At 31.1% G+C, this 22,288-nt stretch overlaps 1 protein-coding gene across 3 annotated transcripts in view; it reads right to left on the bottom strand.

Moving 5' to 3' along the window:
- Window positions 1–22,288, bottom strand: part of LOC111625665 (protein Hook homolog 3-like) — a 91,555-nt gene that overhangs the window by 48,451 nt on the left and 20,816 nt on the right. For all 3 annotated transcript variants that reach the window (XR_002756760.1, XM_023368879.1, XM_023368880.1), the window contains exons 2-4: window positions 21,693–21,778; window positions 14,769–14,841; window positions 782–832 (exon numbers count right to left, since the gene is read on the bottom strand). Coding sequence is in view for 2 of the 3 variants with exons in the window: in XM_023368879.1 (XP_023224647.1) it covers window positions 782–832; window positions 14,769–14,841; window positions 21,693–21,778 (210 nt within the window). In the remaining variant the exon portion in view is untranslated. The remainder of the gene's footprint in view (window positions 1–781; window positions 833–14,768; window positions 14,842–21,692; window positions 21,779–22,288) is intronic.

The raw sequence follows: 22,288 nt of genomic DNA, 5'->3' as shown, positions 1-22,288 counted from the left end.
TACTACATGAAAATGAAAATTAATGAATACACTGTGTACAGTAATTTACCTGATAAGACAGACCTCAGAAAAATACTTTATGAGAGCTTTTATACTTTTATAAAGCTGTCTATAATGAAAATTAATTAACTAAGGATTTTTTTGCCCTGCCAGGGTGTGGCCGAGTTATCCGGAGTGCCGGGTTATCGAGAGCCGAGTTTTCGAGGTTCTACTGTACTTTTGTCAATAACATAGTTTGTAATGATAAATTTTAAAATGTAATAATAAATATTAGAAATAAACATGAGAAAGAGGCATTAAATAAGCATATTTTGTTATCTATGAAGAAAAATATATTGTCTAAAACTAATAATATCATATCTGATATTTCTGAGATTAGCAGAAATAGTGTTTTCTTTATTATTATTTAAATTCATTGAAAATTTCTAGATTATACTAATTCAATCAAAAGAATATTGCACTGAATTTTACAATGGATTTAAATCCATTAATTAGTAACTGCTTTTATTCTTCTTACAATAATTTGTTGATATAATTTATCATAATTTTTCATCATTTTAAAATAATTTTGTCACTAGCTTGTGATTATAAATAATCATAAAACTAAAATTATAAATTCTAACAAATATCAAAGTTTCTTTGGCAAAAGCAATATTTCTACACTCAAAATATATGAAATAATTCCATTATATTAAATAGTTTAATTGGAAATTCTGAGGAACTTGAAAAGCAAATTTTAAATTTTATATGATGAAATTAACATAATCAAAGCTTTACTTACCTCACTATAATAATCCAGTACACCTTTCAAAATTTTCTTCAAATTGCTGACCTAATTAAATAAGAAGAATCATTACAAAAAAGTATTTCAGATTTAACAAAACAAACAAGAAAACTAATATATAATTAACACAACCACAAACTGACTTAACATTTAGAAAAATCACTTATATCCATCTTTTTAAATCAGTAAGCTTTAAAATCAGTTTGTAAAGTTATGATATAAACTAATTCATACACAATGGCTATTAAACATACAATGCTACAAAAAAAGGTTTCTTTAAAAGAATTTTATTTTATTATAATTACATCAAATTTATTAGCTTGTGAACTTAAAGAAGAAAAACTTAATGTGAAACATTAATTAAAGTAACTTTTACTACTAATTAAAAATTTAATGAATATTTGATGACAACATACTAAAATTAAATTTTGTTGTGAATTAATAGTTATAAACTTTTTAAAAAATAAACAAATGGAGATAAATTAATTGACTGTCCATTTTATGAGTATTGACAGTTGAACTTTCCCACCTCAAAAAGGCATAAAATATTAAAATTTTTTAACTTTGAATTTGTTTTGATAATAGAGCTGATGTTCTCTTTTAACTGTACCACTTTATTTTTTATATGAAGTCTGCTTCTGGAATATTTCATCTCAGTGTGTGTCAGTTAATCAGTGAAATAGTAAAGACAATATAGTTTCAATCATATAAAGAAACCAAGCCTGAATTATATTACTAATCAAATAACAAGCTACATTTTAGGTAATTAAATATATAAATTAAATATAATTTAATTAATTCTGTGTAATTTAAATACCTATCTTAAATTAAAGATAGGCATTTAAGTTGTCACCTTGTATTAAATTTGATAATTAAAATTAATTAATTTAAATTATTATTTCTTAGTGGTAATAATAATAATCTTAATTAATTTTGAATATCACTCCAGATCAATGTTTTCTAGAAGAAAACATTGATCTGGAGTGGTACTGTACTTAAACCCACAACTCCTACTTACCATCCAGTTGCATTACCAATCATGCTAATTGCATAATTGATAATGCAACTGTATATACTAAGTTATATATTTTATGCAGAATTTTTAGAAAAAAAATTTTATTTTAATANAAAAATCAAAATATAATATATAAATAATATAACTAATCCATTAAATACATAAACTGAACAAAACAAAATAAATAATGTAGAACAAAATAAAATACAAATATAATAACATGATATAAAATTATATCAACCGCATGCTTTGCATCAGATTTTACTAGCGATTATTGATTATATATTTCCATGCCAATGGTAAGCCTGTGGCATCCTTGTAGTTTAAACATTTGCCAGTCAGGCTGGATTTATAAATTTCAAACTTTACCAAACTTAATGCCAGAGTTAGTGAACACATTGGTGTAACAATTCTGACCTCAGCCCATTCAATTACCGAACCATCTGTTTGCACCACTTTAGATCTCTCTCTTTCTTCACCTTTTCCCATAGTATGGGTTAGCTTTGTTGCAACTGTTGCCTCCACTTGGACAGTCTTTGGCATCTTCTGGATTGAGGTTGGCAATGAGCATGTCCTCCTTGATGGTATCCATCATTGTTTCTTGGGCCTTCTGTGTGGATAACGCCCTCCTGGGTTCACAGTTGCATGGCTGATTTTGCAACTGATGTGTCTTCGCCAAGTAGGGCATGTCCTTACCATCTTAAGCAGGCCTGTTGCAGTTTCTTGTCAATTCCTTCTATTCCCAATCTTTGTCAAATGTCTTCATTTGTTACATGGTCAAATCAGGTAAGGCCCAGCATCCATCTTAACATCTTCATCTCCATTACATGGAGAGAATGTTCATGTTTCCTTGCTGTGGGTCAACATTCAGCTCCATAAAGAGATGCTGGGTGGACCAGTTTTATAAATTTTAGATGTTGAGGCATTTTTCTATCACACAGGACGCGTATGGTTTGTTGCCATTTGAGTTAGGCAGCATTTATTCGTGACATCGGGTGTTGTTTTACCATTTGCAGATAACACAGAGCCCAAATATTTGAACTGGGTCACTTTGTTTATTGTCTGGCCTGCCACTTGGATCATTTTGTCAGTTTGTGGCCCACACTCGAGATATTCTGCTTTCTTTAAATTTAGGCTTATCCCATATTCAGTAAGACAGTTTCTCCATGCTTGCAACCTCTCCTGGAGATTACTGTCCTGATGTGCAAGCATCACATCATCAGCTTACAGTAATGTCCAAGAGTGTGCTGCCTGCAGGTCAGTTGTGACAGTATCCATGCATAGTATGAATAACAATGGCGAGAGTGCTGATCCTTGGTCACACCAACAGTTATTTTGAATGGTGTTGAGGTTCCAGCTAGGCAGCAAACTACGCTCATCACATTGTGATATAGTATTTGTGTCCACTTTACATATTCCTCTGGTATCCCATGTGACCATAATGCTTTCCAGATAAACAAGTGTGGAACACAGTCAAAGGCTTTTTCAAGGTCTAGGAAAGCCAGGTGTATTGTTTTATTCTTTTCACAATGTTTTTCCATAAGAGACAAGCAGCATGTATGGCATCTGTTGTACTGGAGCCTTTAACAAATCCACACTGGTTGCTTGTGACTGTTATATGGCTTTGCAGCCTTTGGTCCATATTTTTAAAGCATGACAGAATAGGTGAATTGGTCTATAGTTTGATCAGTTACATATGTCACTTTTGCCCTTCCATAAGGATATTGTTGTGCTGGTTGTCCAATCCTTAGGGAGCCTGTTGTCAGTTAGAAGGTGATTGAAAAGTGAGGTTAAGAATGAGGCTCCATTTTCTCCAAGCATCTTCCAGATTTTGACTGGGATTTCATCAGGCCCTGTCGTTTTCCCATTTTTTATCTTCTGGATTGCCTGTTTTACTTCAATGATTGTTATTAATGGAACTGGGCCCAGAATTGGTGGTGACTCATTATTGGTTAATGATTAAATTCACTATTGTTTATGTTTTTGAAGTAATCACTCGAGCATTGGAGAATGAGATTGCTGTAAAATAGTGTCCCTTGCTTATGTTGTACATGTGCTCCTTAAGTCTTTTGTTGCTGTTTCTGGTGGTGACACCCATATACTCTTTGTTCAAACCTAATTGATCATTTTTATATGGTATCTTGTATACTCCAAATTGTTGTTCCTTCTTGATCATATCCTTGTCTTTCCTAAGCAATATATAAACTGTGGGAGCCCTTTTGTATAGTAATCTTGTGTTCTTGTAATCTGCAATTTCTTTCATAATATTTTACATGTTTCTGTTGTATGTGAACTTAGTCACCTTGTTCATATCTTTCTTTGTTTTGTCTTTGCTAGGATCAGTGTAAGAACTTATTAATCCTTCAATGACTTTTGCTCCAAACCCCAATGTCCTAGCCACAGCTCTAATCCTATCTAACTATTGCAGGCCTGTCATATACGTTGGAGCAATAATGGAATGCCCTTCTAACTAGAGCTCTAAACGCTGAAAGTTTATAGGTATGTGGATCATTGGAAGTTGAAGAGATGTATAACAGATCATGAGTGGGCTTGAGTATACCTTCGTGTTTAAGGAACCGTTCTTGAATGAAATGTCAATGTCTAAAAAATGCACTTCCGTAGTACTAATTTGTTCCAATTTAAGTTTTAAACCATCTTTGTTGGAATTTATTTCACTCAAAAAATGCTGTATTCTTGTAACATTCCTCCATAAAATGAACACATCTTCCACATATCTTTTGTATAAGATTATGTCCCCCCTAAAATTCATAATAGTGATCTGTTCTAATCTGCGTAATACTAACTCGCAGAGTAAGCTGGACATTGGGCTGCCCATTGGAACCCCTTTCATTTGTTTATAGATTCTGCCTTCAAAACTGAAGAATGATTGTAAACATATCAGGTTTGCAAGTAGCTCCATGTCTTTAGAAAAAGCCAACACACCTGGGTTTAAACTGTGCAAGATGTCAATTAACACATAATAACATGAATCCAATTTTATGGATGGATACAAACTTTCAAAGCCCATGACTGATCCAATTGCTTCATCCATTAAAGATAGGGCCTGGAGTTCATTTATTAAGTTATGTGGGTTTGTTGTAATAAAATGATCATTCCCAATCTGTTCCGATAAATATCTATGCAGGCATTCCGCTAGCTTATACATTGGCCCTTTTACATTTTATATCTTATGTTATTATATTTGTATTTTATTTTATTTTGTTCTACACTATTTATTTTGATTTGTTCAGTTTATGTATTTAATGGATTAGTTATATTATTTATATTTTATATTTTGATTTTTAACCAAATGTTTGAACCATTTTAAATTTGTATTTGTAATTCCATATTGGTTCGATTATAGAATGATTGTAAACATTCCTGTTTGTCGATCTTTAATGGACTGTAAAAATATGAAAGTACTGAGGTTTTGCAAAAACGTTTAATGCAGAATGAAACACTGGTACAAACTGGCCACTACAAATGGCCATTACAAACTACTCTCGTTCACAAAGTTTTAAATTAATTTTTTTTTTAATGACAAAAATACAGTGGCGCTTGAGGCACTAACAATTCCAGTAAACTGATAACTTGATGATGGTCTGTTGATCAGGTTGAAAACATTAGTTATAGTAGTAAAAATGATTCTCAACAATAAGGTGTATATGTTGTATAATATAATATTAATGAATTACCAAACAATTTGATACTAGAGGGAGGCGTTAGGTGCAGTCTCTTACAGAAGTGGTTGGCTTTAGTTATGTAATGTACTGGGTTTTAGTAGAGTTCTTTGTTCATAATTAATTTTTACTTGATAAATATTATTTTCTGCACCATAGTTTATTAATATCAAATGCTCTTGACTTTAAAAATAAAATGTTTTTTCATTATTAATACAGATAATTTGAGTTAATACAATTAAAACTTGTATTAACTCAAATTTGGAAACTGAACAAACAGTTTTAACTAGAATAAGACAACTGTGAACTATCATAATTGCAGAGTATTACACTATATTTTATTTTAAGTATTAAACATCTTTATTTGTGAAGAGTAAGTTTCTTCTATTTGACACAATTATATTCTTTTGAAGTGCTTTTCTCTCACAGACATAATTACCATATATATTTCCCATACAACAGTACAGGAAATATATATGGTAATTATGTCTTTGAGTTTTTAAATAAAATATAAGTTTTTAAATAAAAATTAGATATGAAACCACTTTTTCTAGAGAGTAATACCTAGTTTGTTTACAATAAGAAAAACTTGGTCACTTTTTCTTCCAGGTTAAACCATAATTGTTTATATTCAGATGTAAGCATTTCAACAAGCAACACACAACAATCATTTCTATAAAACTTAACAGAGCAAAGCGTAAAAATAAATTAACTAAAAACTTTAATTAAAATTAAATGTAATATATAAAAACCATTTTGTGACAGATAAAAAGTAAAATATTTGTTTATTACAATTAAAATTGTTTTATATATATATATTTCATTTTCTTTATCTCACATACAATGGTTTTGCTCTGTATATTCAGAAACATGTGACTAAAATGTTATTTATTATAGTAAAAATGTAAGTAAAATATTTTAAACACATTTTAAGATTTTCTGTTAATTGTAAAATGGTTAAAAAATTCTTTAGACAATCATGTGAAACTACTAGGGAAAATGCAAAAATTTATGTAGAATGTTTTACACAGTACTTGCCAGCATGTAACTCCAATGTAAAACAAAATCATACTGTAAAGTGAAAATGTAAAAAAAAAACTTAATGAGAATGAAAATTATCTGTAAAGTGAGATCATTCATCATACAAACTTGAAATACAACTAAATTTTCTTCTTAAAAATATATATGTGTGTATGACCTGTACTTTAACTTTTTTTTAACATCATTGTTCTTACATAAGTTGGATTTTATCATCAAAGTATTTATTGTTACAGTGAAACTTCTCTAACTCAAAACTCCAAAATTTTGAGTTACAGATGATTCAAATAGAGAATAGTGAAAAATTCTGATTCTGTATAATTTTATTTTTACCTCTACTGCATCATATCAAGAATCTTTGAAAGTTTTGATGAGACTATGTCTTGTTTATAAAAGCAGAAGATTGCAGAAAAGTCTTGTTTATAAAAGCAGAAAATTGCAGAAGTTATAAAATTGCAGTGCTGTAATAGCACTGCGATTTTATAACTTCTGCAACTTAACAAATTGCAATTTCTAAACATGTACGTACTTACTCCTTCAAACCTCTAAGGTGGACACCTTAGAGGTATGAAAGGAGTAAGTACATGTCAGAAGTTGCAATTTGGCACAGAGTATTTGGTGCCCAAATCATGCATACATAAAAAACCCAGACTTGTAAATACTCAGGGGACAAAGAATCAAGTCAAAATAAAATACAAAGTGGTGACACTCTTCCTTCAAACAGGCGCTAGTGCACAATTTGCGCATGCATTGCTTGCTGGAAAGTTGGAAATACGAACATTGCAAAATTGCATTGAATTTTGACAAATGTATCTTTGAAAAACTCATTTACCTGTCCCGTGTTATTCCCAACATATCTCTGGTCACAATCTGCTGACCTTGACCGGTTGACCAAGATATCTCGTTCCAGCATCGGAATGTTTTGGAAACTAGATGGTACTAGTCATTATAATTTTATATTAAAACTAACTTCTGAAATATAATATTTTTTTTTGTTTTTTACATTTATCAATATATTAATTTTGTTTTTGCAAAATAAAAAAATAATTTTGGACAATACAATAGCCATGATTATTTTTCAAAAATGGGAAATTTTTGTTAGGCATCGACAAAAATTCAACCTGGGGCAACACACAATGAGAGAAATTTCGACATTGGATAGGTTAATTTCACCAAAAATGCCTCATGGATGAAATTGTGGTCATGGTTGTGGTCATGGTTGTGGTCATGGCCAAAGTTGGCAAAGTTTGAACATTTGTGCTAAAAACAAGCAATACCAAAGAAGATTGGAGAATGAGAACAAGACCTGCCGTGAGCTTCGAAGTGATCCTGCTTAGTAGCGAGTCTCAAAGACAGTCTTGTCCCAAAAACAGCCTTGCCATTTTACTTGTTTTTATTTTATACAATCTGTATAACACTTTTTATCAAAATGGTCAATGTAACTAATGGAATTGAACAATTTTGCATGTACATCTTGTTGAGATAAGCAAGAGGTCCTTTCACTTTGGACTAGAACATCGTTTGCAAATGGATGTTGGACAGTAGATACAACCAACAAATTCTCAGAACTAACAATCTGATAATTAGGATCACTTTGGAAAGAATAAGTATTAAAATTTGTGTCACAGAAGTTGAAAGTAACATAAATCATCATCAGGGAACAATGAAAACCTTCAACTATAATATAATCACACACCAAACGCTTGCTGAGCTTATTATTAATTTAATATTCAAACGTTTTCAGCCTACTTCTAATAGGCCATCCTCAAGAAATTACTGTTCTAATATCGAATACATAGCTTTCAAACAATTTTTAAAATTAAAATTTTAACATATTTTTAAAATTCCAAAACGTAAAATACTAAATATTTAACCAAAAATAACATATTATATACAATGTAAAAATAAACCTATATAATGTATAATATATATTAAACGAGTTAAAATCGCCACCAGTTTAAGGGTTTTTAATTCCCATTTGTTTTTCTATCACATATTTCCATGCCGTTGGAAGAGCATTGGCGTCCTTGGCATTTAAAAGATACAAGATGTCATCATTTAAGGCACTTATAAAAAGAGCATTCTTATATTGCACCAACATACAGGATCGACTTAACGAGATTAACAGAATCAAGAAGGTCGCGAAAAATTTAGGATACAAAACATCTACAATTAATGGATTAATCAAGGGTTACAAACAAGGGGCAAGCAAACGGGATGGTAGAAAAAATAGATTTAATAAATTTACATATAACAAGAATATAGAGGGAATAATGGAGGAATTATGTACATATAAAGACACGAGAACTGTGTATAAACGGGCGCCAAACATCTACAGATTGTTAAGGAATGATAGAGACAAGATAGGAATGAAAGAAAAGGCTGGAGTTTATAGAATTCCTTTTGAAAATCAGCAATTAGGAGTAGCGAAAGATTATGTGGGTGTCACCACAAGAAACTTGGGGGTGCGTATAAAAGAACACATGTATGACGTCAGTAAAGGGCACAACAACACCATCTTGGCAATTATGGTGCAAACGGATGGAGCAAGTGTAAAGTGGGATGAGGCAAAGATAATTAAACCGGTCCATTCCCCAACTATTGCCTTTGGTATGGAAAAAATGGAGATATATAAGAGCAAAATAAATAACAACTGCTTAAACGCCAAGGACGCCAATGCTCTTCCAACAGCATGGAAATACGTGATAGAAAAACAAATGGGAATTAAAAACCCTTAAACTNTAAAGACTAGTTCACCTCCGAACGTTGCACAGTTAATAGAGAGATGTAAATGCCGTAGAATAGCAATCACAGGAAGAACTGTGGGCTTCAAAATCTCACATGTTTCACCACAATAATGCACCCTTGAGTCAAGTCTCCCCTTTTGTATAGAAATGAAGGATCATCATTTCAAGTTATCCAAAGAGATGCAACTTGCTTCATTGATGTGTCCCAAGGATTGCAAAAAAGGGTTTTGGGATCATTTCCTGGCAGAAGATTGAAGGAAATGTCTGTCAACTGCAACAATGTAATGTCGTATAATCAATTGTTACTGAGCTTATAATAAAACAACTGCAATCATTTATTTTTTGACTCTACCTCATACTGTATATCACAATTCCATCCTCAATATGCAGAGCAGAATAAACATCAAGAAAACCAAAGCTCTGTGCCAGAAGGGCAAGATGATATAAATTGTATGTAGGTAAAATTAAAACTTTATGAATCGTTTTTATCATTTACTATGTACTGGAGAAGGAAATATCTTAGTTAAAACATTTTTTTAAAACTTACAAGAAGCCTAAGAAGATTATTTTAATTAAAACTTAATATTTAAATAATTTTTTCAACTTCCTTGGTGACGCCCTTGTCTGTAGCAATGGAATTGAAAATTGTATGTCAAATCAGCTTTTGATTTTGAACTGAATACTAATAATAAATAAGACACTGTACATGTACTGAAATGTATGTATTCCTGATTTGAATCTACAATTTCTTAAATAACCTAGAATACGGTAAAATAAAATTCCTTGGAAATAATACTCAATGTTTTAGGTATCCGAGCAATATGTTGTTTGCACTCAGAATTAAATAAGAGGGAAAAACAAAGCAGTTTCAGAATGAATAAATGTTGAGATGAGTAAGATATTGGCCTGCCACTCCAGAAACCCAGGATTTAATTGAAAAATCTCAGGAACTTTTTATGGGCTAGGAAAAAGGCCATTGTAAGGTAGGAGCAGAAAACCACAAGTTTTGGTCACTTTTCTGTGTCCTTTTTCATGAATGCTGATACATTAGATGACCAAACAAAAACATACAATGCCACCTAAAGCCAACGTGGCCACTTTTCCCCATATCATTTGAATAATACATTCACAAGCAGTTGTGCCAATTAACTTGTCATGTGCAGAAACAGTCAAGTAACATCAAACTTTGTTTTTGGCCCTCAATAACTTGCACTTTATGTCTAGTGTGTCCCTGGGCAGAAAGAGTATCAGAAAATTTTGGAGTAAGGGTCCACTGGAATATTTTTTTTAAAGTCCATCTACTGCAATGAATCCTTTGCATAACACAACTTTTAAAGTGGATCTCCAGAACACAAACCTTAAATATTCCTCTATAATAAACTGCTAATAGAGATAGCTGTAATTGCTGTTATAAAATAAGTGAAATGGAGCTGTCCAGTGAATACAAAATACCAAAGGACATTTTTTTGTTGTTTCATTTCATGCCAAACGACTGCTGGATTAAATCAGGCTACTTTACCACCAAGGTAGCCTGATTTAATCTGGCAGTCATTTGGCATATTACTAAAATATTGGGCTTTGGGATGTTTATATACATTTTGTTTCATTTATCAAGTAATAACGTGTAATGACCAGTGTTGGTGCTACCATTTAGGCAAACTAGGCACTTGCCTAGGGCACAAAATTTCAATCTATTTAATTTATTATTTTAGTGAAGTATGAATAAAGCATGGTGATATAATATTTAGGTATAGAAAATTTTCAAATTAATTAAAAAGGCTGTTTTTAGGATTACATATTGTATATTATTTTAAAAATTATTTTGGCATACTTCATTTAAAATTTCATTTTAAAAAGTTATCCAAAATAACCTAGCACTGTCACACATTTAAACTCCAAAAGTTTCAATTGTCAACATTATCCAAGTTCATGCATCAATCACACAGTTTCTAAATTCTCTAGGAATTATGCCAGAAATTTATCAGCTTTTGATATACAGTTTCAAGTAGGATGGACAGGAATATAGCAGCATGGGGCAGTTTTTCCCATGCAAACACACTTATGTCACCCCACTTGAGTTTAAAAGTAAACAGTGGAAAAAAATAAAAAGAATGTCACAAGCAATTGACCAGAAAATATCCTACACTATGTGAATAACCATGATGTAAAGAATAAAATTTAATGCTTGTTTTTGTTAAGCCTCTTTTTAAGTGAGAATTGTCAAGCCCCAAACAAGTAAAGGTGTGAGGCATGCGTACCTTTGGTGGTTTGCAGTGCATAAAGAGATGTAGATACCAACAGTCATCAGCACTTTCGACCAATGAAGAAAAGCATGCTCTGAAATCTTCAATAGGGATTCTCCCACCAATGAAGTTTCATAGATACAATCAAAGCATTTTCAAATATCGAGATACTTATATACCAAAATCCAGTGAAAAACAAAAAACTTACAGTAAATTCTTCTTGCTGATCATAGATTTAACCACAGTTGAGAATACATAGGAGCTATAGGCATCCACCTCGGAGCATGTGGCTTACAACCACAACCCTAGCCACGTATGCCACTGATTCCAATATAGTGGGTCCATTTTGACTAAGCCTGCCTCCTACATCATACCAACAAGATGCAACTAGAAGAAATGTGGCAATTGATTTCAAAGAGATGGACTGCGTCCTTCCTGAGTGGAAGAAGTTCTAGGACATCTCCTACATCATCCAACCACAAATCAAAAATAGGTTTGAAAAAATAGAACTATCGTTCCAAGCTCTGTAGCCCAACAATGACCACTTGATGTGGAGAAAACATTTGCCACTAAGTTTTTTCGTTTTTTCTGGATTTTGGTATTTAAATATCTTGTTACTCAACAACATATCCAGTTTTATTGTCGTTGAACTGATGCATTTTCAAAAGTGAAGACTGGGAAAATGAAGAGTCGATTACATCTGTTACATTATACTAAAATGAAATCGAAGTCCAAACAAATTCAAACACCCAATGATGGTAAAATACTTCTATTTGTTCTACTACCATTACTAATTTTTGATATTAAACAAATCTTACCTGCTAGAATTAGGTGTGGGTTTGGCTTTGCCTCGTGTATTTCCTTCCCAAATACCATTGGTGACAGAATTCCCAAGAGCCATCATGACACTGACATGTTCGGGACTGTTAAAATTTTAAGAACTTAAACAATAGCTCGAAAATTTGGACCGCAGAGCTATAAACCAAAAAAGTAACTCACGGCCACTCATCGAGATCCAGAGACCTGACTCGAGAAATGTGAGAACCTAAATTTCTGTGAATTCCAGAACATTCTATACACATTAGAGCACCGATGTTCAGGCTGGCCCAGTCGGGATCTGTAAAATTTTAAATTTAGGCATAAATATTTGGCTAATTTGTAAAATTATAGAGACGGCAACAATTGCCAACAAGAAAACTATAATGCTATTATGCAGACATACCTAGTGTAATTAAATAATATATGTAATGTAAAATACAAGAACTGGTCATTTAATTTGCAGAATAATGCATCATTTTCATTGGTGTCATATACATCTGTATCTTCTGACAATTTGAAATATAATAAGACCCTGCTTAACACTGATTCGATATAATGCCATCTACTCGAAGCCTAAAAAAAAATCAAAATTTATGCCAATTTAAATTATCATGGCATTTTATTGATTCATACATAATATGATTATTTACGAACATGAACCAATCAAAAAAAGGTGGCAAAAAGGTGTACTTTCTTTAAATCTATGTTTGTTTGGTATAATTTTGGAAAAAATATAACATCATGGATGCCATAGGCAATATTGGTTTCGCTTGGCAAGAATTAACTGATAAATGCATGAACAAAGTGTGGAAGAAATACAGCTGAAGGTATCCAAGAATTCTCAACATGAGCCTATTGTTGTATTGTTAGGTTGACAATTTGGTCAACCTAATCGATACAGCAGGACTAGATGATGTAAACGAACAGGATATTGAGGAGTTACCACAGGTTTCTGGTGAGAGTCTTATCAACGATGCCCTTCAAGAATTGGCAGAACAAGGAATCCACATAGAACTGGAAAATAGAGATTCTGAAAATGAATAATCCAAAAAATTTCTCTACAGATTTCCTTAGTAAAAGTTTAGTAATGATAACCGAAATCATTGATCAAATTGTAGTGAATGACCTAGATTTTGAAAGGAGTGCAAAAGCAAAATGAGGCATTTTGGATGCGATCTTCTGCTACCAACATTTGCTCAAGGAAAGAAAAAAGCAACAAATGAAACTTCATGACTTTATTGCAAAAAATCAAGAAAAGTCAGGACCTTCATCACAAAAAATGAACTATTAATATAGAAAAAAGGAACTAACTAATATATTATTATACATTTCTTGTGCATATGTTTGTGTGTTATTATACAAATTAATATAAAAATAACAAAGTAAAATTTTTTAGTTTTCGGTCACATGGTCCCCTTTCACTATTTACTCTATGTTAAAATGACCTCTTTTAACGCTGTTTCGTTTAGGGCTTTGTCATCTAGGAACACATCTCCTGCATTAAGCGGGGTCTTATTATATTAACTTTAAATTTTTTATTACTATTAACATATTCTTTGCAATACAAAAAATTATTTTTTAAAACTACATAAAAACATTTATTAGTTTTCATATAAACAATTAAACCACTTTGAATAATTTCCCAACAGACTGATTTTAATAATAAACAACTATAAACAATAATAAATCTTTCATAGCAGAATAACATATGAGTTTAAATATATTAGATAAAATTAAACTAATAATCTAATTTTTAATTTAGTTAATTCAGAATTTTTCATTCCATTATATTTCACCTTACTATATTTAGTAAGAATAAAACATGACAGAAATTCATTTTAGTATGCATTATTATTGTAGAGAGAGACTTCATTATACCAAACTTTCAATAAACTCAACTATTCCTTCCTTCCACAGTTTTCACAACTTTTAAATTATATATATATATATATATAAAATTTAGTAAAAAGTAAAAACAAGATTAATACACATCAAATTATGAGAAAGTAGGTGTGGTTAACAGCAGCTTCTGTGTACAAAAAAAGAAATATTATGTACAAATTTTAAAAAATTATATCAATTTTTAGTTTCACTTTAAACTTAATTTTGTAAAAGTTATATAACTTTTAAAAATTATTTCCTCATTGAATAGTTTTTATCATATGATGATGCAAAAAAATGTATTTCTGTAAACTTTATTACTTTATTGTTTAATATTATTTCTTTGTTTTATCTCAATCATCCTGAAAAAAATTAACCTTAAAAATATCTTATCTTAACTTTTATCTTTATTTTTTTATCTTAATTTATCTTACTGTAAATTTTTGTACTTTAATTAGACAGTAAAATTTGTTAATATTAAGATATAAATAAACTTAAAGAAATGGACTATTTAATGTGAGAAATAAGGAATCAAGTTGTTTTTTTTTTGTAGGATCTAACCTTTAATCTCCAATTGTTTCCTGTATCTGTTTTTATTTTGGATATCCAAGCAGGATGAAAATAGTCAGGTGCACTGAAATAATTAATGAAATTAAATATTAAATACACTGTATTAATAATTGATAAAAATAATTTGATACAGATGGGAAACTTATTTTTAAAACAATGTCAATTAGATTAATTTACTTGTATCTTTCATAAAATAAAACTGAGATCAGGATATTTTTCAAATAAAGCTACATCAACAGCTTTATAATATCAGGCTAAATATCGGTAATAATAATTTTGAATTACTAATTAATTTGTAACTTAGCCCAATATTATAGCTGTATAAGGGTGAACAATAATCTGATAGATATGCCACTGATTCCACACCTTTCTTCTGAGATAATTACAACAGCTATAATATATCACAACCCTCCTATATACGTAATAAATGCCTACATATTGCCATATATGAACGATGAGGAAGGTGTTAATGAACTTGAGAAAGTACTAAGAAAAGTAGATAGTGAAAATGTGATTGTTGCTGCCGACTTAAATGCCAAATCAGCGGTTAGGTTTAATATACAGGAAGATACAGAGGCCGGCTGGTAACTAACTTGATGGAAGAGTTTAGTTTAATCTCGGTTAATATGACCGACCATCCAACTTTTTTCACACCACACGCTAGAGGTTGGACAGATGTTTGCCTGATGTCAGCAGAACTGGCGCAAATAGTAGTGAATTGCGAAACTTTATTATGTACCTCGGCAAGTGACCATAGGTTTATCTTTACGCAAATAAAACACAAATATTAACATGTTTTATTAATAGCAATTGATTACAAAAAAGCCTTCGACCACTTAAGATGGCCACTCATTAAAAATTGCCTCAAAGATGTTAACAATCCAAGAAGTGTCAACAAATTATTAGATAGTTACTTAAACGAAAGATTCATCGAGTTTCACTCCAACTACATTCATATAAGGAGAACAATAAACAGGGGTTGTCCACGGGGCTCCCGTAGCGGCCCGGGGCTATGGAATTTGGTGTTCAATAAACTACTGATGAATTTTGACCATTGCAATGATCTAAAGGTCCAAGCTTTTGCTGATGACTTACTTATAATGATAGCAAATAAAAATTGTGATAAACTGACCAATGAAGCTAATGGAACACTTCACAAAATACTGCAATGGAGCAAGGAACAGATGCTCCCAATTAACTATACAAAGTGTGAAGCAATGGTGTGTACTCGAAAAAATAAACATGGACAGTTACAAAAAACCCTTAAACTTCGTATGGATAATAACAGAATTAAACAGGTGAAAGTTTTGAAATATCTTGGAATATTCTTCGACCCAAAGCTCAGTTGGCACCATCATATGAATGAAATTAGCAAGAAAACGAGTCAAAGAGCTAACCTCCTCAATTGGATTATTGGAAAACACTAAGGATTAAACTTTACAAACAGCAAATTAATTATAAGATGGCAATTGAGCCAGCTATTTTATACGCTGTCTCTGTATGGCAAGACACACTTAACAACACACGTTTGCAAAAAATTACTGCCGATACAGAGAAGAGCAGCAATAAGGATTACTTGTGCTTATCGAACAGCTCCAGCAGATGCAATACTGGTACTGGCTGGACTAATGCCAATACATATCATGGCAAAAAAACAGTTTGAAATTGGCTCTGCACTAATATTCGGCTACACAGTTACACACAGGAGGATATCGAAAAATGTATTAAAAATAAAATGATTCCAAACAGCTACTGGAATGTACCTAATATTATTAAAAAATATGAAATTGATAAAACTAGTAATGATATATGCCTCCAACCACACCCAACAGACATGCACAGCTACGAAATAAGTTTTGATTATAATTCCAAAACAAACAGATACTTTCAGTGGATAGTGTACACAGATGGTTCTAAGCAAGAGTGCAGAGTGGGAGCGGGTGTGTGCATTCAAAACAACAACAATAAGACAATATATCAGGCCAGATTAAAACTTGCTAAACATTGTAGCATTACACAAGCTGAACTATGGGCCATGTACAAAGCAATCACCCAAATTAAAGATAACTTAAATAAATACAAAGGTAACATAAAATTCCTTATTGACAGTAAGGTGGTTCTTCATGTCTTGGCAAAAACTGAAAACATCACGCTACTGAGCAAAGAAGTTATTAAAGTAGCACATTATCTCAGTACTATCCGCAATATTCAATTCAGTTGATACCAGCTCATAAAGGACATAAAGGAAACGAACTGGCCAATTCTTTGGCCAAAATGGCTGGTACTCTCAAGATGCAGGATACATATACCAGGTTACCAAAATCAACACTGAAAAATTCCTTAAACGAATGGGCACTACTTGAATGGCAGGAAAATTGGAATAATTCTACAATGGGGAAACTTTGCCACCAGCTTATTCCCTCTATTACTAATCGCATCAAGGCTAATTACTACAAACCTAGATCTGAAACCACCCAATGTTTAACGGGGCATGGCAATTTTATGGCCTACCTCTACCGCTTTAAGAAAAGAAACACTAATAAATGCCGGTGCGACAATAATAGTGTAGGAGATGCCATTCATTTTATATTCCACTGTGAACGATATGAGTATCAACTCATTTCATTCTATAGGGAATGCCTTCAAGAAGGTCATAATTGGCCACTGACACTACAAAACATTTTTGATAAGAAAAATCTCTGGAAGTGTTTTGAAAGGTTTATTGAAAGCACCAGGGCTCTTCTGCCAGACTTCTACAGGAAATAAAAAATTCTTGAGAATGAAAACAAGAACAGACAAGATGAGCAGGAAGACAGTGAAAAATCAGAAAAATAATGTTATCAGCGATTGATTGATCGGCCGTATAGAATTTTCCTGTACATAGTTTAGTGGTCTAGTATTAGTTTAGTTTTAGATTCTAGATTAAAAAAAATATTCCCATTTATATGTATCGGGTCCTCACGTACCATGTAATCTGTATTATTATATCATAGTAAGCTGATATTTACATTCTCTCTGCGTGTTGAAATTGTAACCAGTTCTTAATGTTATTGTAACATTGCAGTGTTCAAGGTTAGTTTATACCTACCCATATGTAATGGGTTTTGCATTTTACTGTAACCGGACCATTTCTTGTAATTTTTAATACTGTATAACGGTCTTGTCAACTTTTATAATTTTGGTTATTAATAATTTCCAATGTAGCGCTCTGAGGTCCTAATAACTTTTTGCAGTGTTACTTTTTCCCTTTTCCTTTATAGTTCTCCCTTCAGAACCCTTCCTTCAACCTTTTCTTCACTCCTTTCTCTTCCTAGTGGGTTAAGTTTGCAAAAGCAGACAGCCCTTCCTCCTCCTTTATTATTATTATTGTGTTGGGTTTAGTGGGTTACTCAGTTCACACCGGTGGCTGTGTACTATGCCGGACCAGAGTCAAGGCATAGCAACCAAATCAAAACTAAAATTAAATAAGTGTATCCGTGTGTGTGTCTGTATTCAGGAATTTCCTAACAATGTGGCATGTATTCAATATAGTGGCCTTCTGTAGTGTGATGTATGTATTTCTATTCAATTGTAATGTTCCCAGGCTTTTGTGTAGTGTGTGTGGTATCACACCTGTACAGGAGAGAACAACAGGTACAATAATCACTCTATTCATCCTCCACAGATGCCTTATTTCCTGGGCGAGTTCTGTGTGCTTGCTAATTTTTTCAGTGCATGTGTTTTGTACATTGTGAGTGTTTGTAATGGCTATGTTTATGATGTATGTGATTTTATTGTGTTTGTCAATGAGTATGATGTCTGGTCTGTTGTGGTAAATTGTTTTATCTGTGATTATGGCTCTGTCATAGTACAGTTTGTGTGTGTTTTTTTCCAATACTGTCTGTGGAATGTATTTGTAGTATGGTTCGTGGATGTCTAATAATTTGTGTTTGTTTGCAAGCTCTTGGTGCAAACAAGCATATTTGCTACTTGATTGTGTCTGTGTAAATAATCTCTCTATGCCAAGAGCTTGCACCCAGATGTAATGTGTTGTATAGTTTCTGGCATGATGTGACATTTTCTGCATTGTCATTTGTGAGTGTTGTATCTTTGAGTATGTGTTTTCTGTAATTTTTAGTATTTATGACCTAATCCTGTATGACAATCATGAATCCTTCCGTCTCCCCAAAGAGGCATCCTCAATCTAACCAGCTGTTTAACCAGTTATTATTATTATTATTATTATTATTACTTCACTTGCAAAACAATGCTCATCATGCAGGTACTACATTTCACTATCCGCAGATACTAGACAAAATCTAACACCAGATTTCAGCTCTGTGACTCAAATGTATGAGGTTCACCTGGCTTCAGGTCAAAAAATTTTTCATTGTTGTTCAATGTTATAAAAGCCATATTAAAAATTCTTAGTTATTCTTTAAGATGCCTGTTTATTAAGATTTAAAATTTAATTATCTGGCTCCATCCTTAGATTATTTTTCAATATCTTTAAATTAACCATCATCAATAAAATAAAGCATAATTCAAAATTTTAAAAACATGTTTTTAAGATATTTGAATTAATTATTAAATTTTAATAATAATATGCCAAACAACTACTGGATTACATCAGACTACTTTACCAAGATTAATTATGGTAAAGTAGCTCAATGTAATCCAGTAGTCATTTGGTTTATTACTATTAGGTTGTTCGGAAAGTAAGTTTATTTTTTTTTACCACTAGATGGATTAGTTGTATTTTTCCCGCCATTTTCATTCTAAATCGTATTATCATTATATATTTTGACAGCTAGCATTTTAAGGCTTATTTGTAAAAACTTTTGTTTGATTCTGTGCAATTGTTTATTTTTTGTGTCCCATCAAATATGGAAGATCGAAAGCAGCATTTTCGGCATATTTTCCTTTTTTATTACCAAAAAATCAAAATGCTGTTCAAGCAAGAAAAAATTGTCATGCATGTTGGAGATGATGTGTTGAGAGAAAGACAGTGCCAAAATTGATTTACAAAACTTTGTTCTGGCAATTTCAATATTGAAGATGCACCACATTCTGGATGGCCAGTTGAAGCCAATGAAAACAAAATAAAGGTACTGATTGAAGCAAACTGCCAAATAACAACATGTGAAATCACTAAGATTAAATTTGTCAAATTAAACTGTTTATGATTACTTAAAACAAAATGGTTTTGTTTCAAAGCTCGATATATGGGTTCCACGTGTTCTTAAAGAGAGATGCTCTCTTTAGTGGGATTTTAAGGAAATTTTTTTTGGAGCTTTTACCAGACAATTTAACAATTGATTCGAAAGTGTACTGCCATCGAGTAAACAAATTGAGTAATATCATCAAACAGAAAAGGCGGCCAGACTTGATCAACAAAACAGGTGTAGTGTTTTATCACAATAATGTCAAATTTCACAGAAGTTTGGTAACTCGTCAGAAATTGTTATAACTTAGATGGGATGTGCTATCACACCAACCATATTCGCCAGATTGAGCACACTCAGATTATTACTTGTTCCATTCTATACAAATTTTTTTTAACATAAGGCATTTACTTGAAATGACAATGTCAAAAATCACTTTGATCAGTTTTTTGTAAGCAACGATCAAAACTTTTATGAATGTGAAACCATGCTACTACCAGAAACGATGACAACAGGTATTTGACCAAAATGGTTGATATATAATACAATAAAATATTTATTTATTATAAAAATATTGTGTTTTTTCCACGGAAAAAAATGAACTTACTTTCTGAACAACCCAATAATATATCAGATGTTGAGATGATCATATACAAATAAATTGTAGTAAGAGTAACTAAATTGCATTCTCAATTTACTCCTATTAATACTCTTCTACAGAGAAATAAAATAAATCTGAAAACATCAAATCTAATAAGTTTTTGAAAAAGCCAACATTCTTTAAAAATGATCTATTTTATATCTGGAAAATATAAAATCAAAGAATATTTGTAAAAACAAAGTAACTTAAAATTAATCTTCTATGAAAGAAAGACCTCAGTTCTTATAAATCCTATAAAATGCAATCCTTAATTATTTTATCTTCTTATAAAAAAAAAAATCAATAATAATATTTTCAATCTTATTTTAGAAGTATTATATTTATTCCTTAATTTTCTAATAAATAAAAAAAATCTGAATTTTAACAATTTTTAAGGAATTCTAATTTATTCAAAATTCTTAAAAGTTTACTTTAAAAAATCTTTACACTTAAATATTGATCATTCAAAACTATTAAAAATATTGTATAAACAAAAGACAATGTGTTTCTGAAAAGTCTTTAACCACAATTTATTTGTAATAATTTTTTTTGAAATTTTTCACTTAAAAAAGTTTTCTTCTCCCATGAAAAAGTGATTTAATCAAGGAATAGCTTTAAAAAATAATAAAAAAGATAGACTTGTCTATAATTATGTAAAAATTAATTTTAAAAAACTTTTAGCCTAAGACCTTTTGCAAGAAAAATATTAAAATATATGTTAAATATATTTCTTTTCGGACTATACATATATTGAGTCCTTCTTCATTTGTTCCTTCACACTCTTTGTAGAGGCAATAACAAATTTACGGCGATACAGACCTTTTATTTGAGGCTACATGTTTGCCGTCCAATGTAAATGAGTTAAAAAGTCCTCTAGCAGTGGCCAGCACAATTATTAAATAAATAAATAAATATATTAAAAAAATTTGCCAGGACGAATTCACATATAGAAAAAAATATTTCTTTTTTTTTTTTTAATGTTAAATATTATCAGTATAAAATTTTTGTTTATGGTACTGTACATTTGAATTAACTGTAACTGTTTGAAAATATCTACAAAATTTAACATGACATGTTAAATCTTATAGATACAGTTTTTAAACAGTTTACAAAAGGAGTAAATTTACTTACATCTGAGCTAAGACTTCTGCCATGGCCACGCCATTTGAAAGTTCTTCAACTGTTTCATGGGGAGCTTTCACTTTAAATGTTTTCAACTGAAATTTAAAAATTACCTTAAATTAATTCATTTCTAAAATTCTATTCAAATTTCTTTCAAATTTCTTATATACTTTTTTATACTTAAGAATATCATTTAAACGACTAATTATTTCAATAGTTTTAATAATTATTTTTTAAAATCAAGGAATTTTACACTTATGTATAATTATTAAAATTATTTAGTACATACTATTAATTTTATATTAATTAACATTACATGAAAAAAGCAATTAAACAACATTGGCAATATAGTAACATTTATATGTATTAACATAGCAATATTTATACGTATTAACATAGCATATAAAGACTCAGATTGTGATTTGAGTGTGGAAATCTTTATTTGTCTACTTTTAACAAGGGTTATTGTTTTTGGGAAATTCAGTGTAATCAAATCATTTGAGACTGAATACTATAATATCAAAAAACTCACTGATACACCTTATCTTGCAACCGAAGTTTATTACTTCTAACGTTTTCGGTCTTGTTAAAAGACCTTTCTCAAC

This window comes from Centruroides sculpturatus, unplaced genomic scaffold (genome assembly GCF_000671375.1).
Source record: "Centruroides sculpturatus isolate CEXI.00-Female unplaced genomic scaffold, Cexi_2.0 scaffold338, whole genome shotgun sequence".
NCBI lineage: Eukaryota > Metazoa > Arthropoda > Arachnida > Scorpiones > Buthidae > Centruroides > Centruroides sculpturatus.
This window is presented reverse-complemented; position numbering and strand designations above follow the sequence as displayed.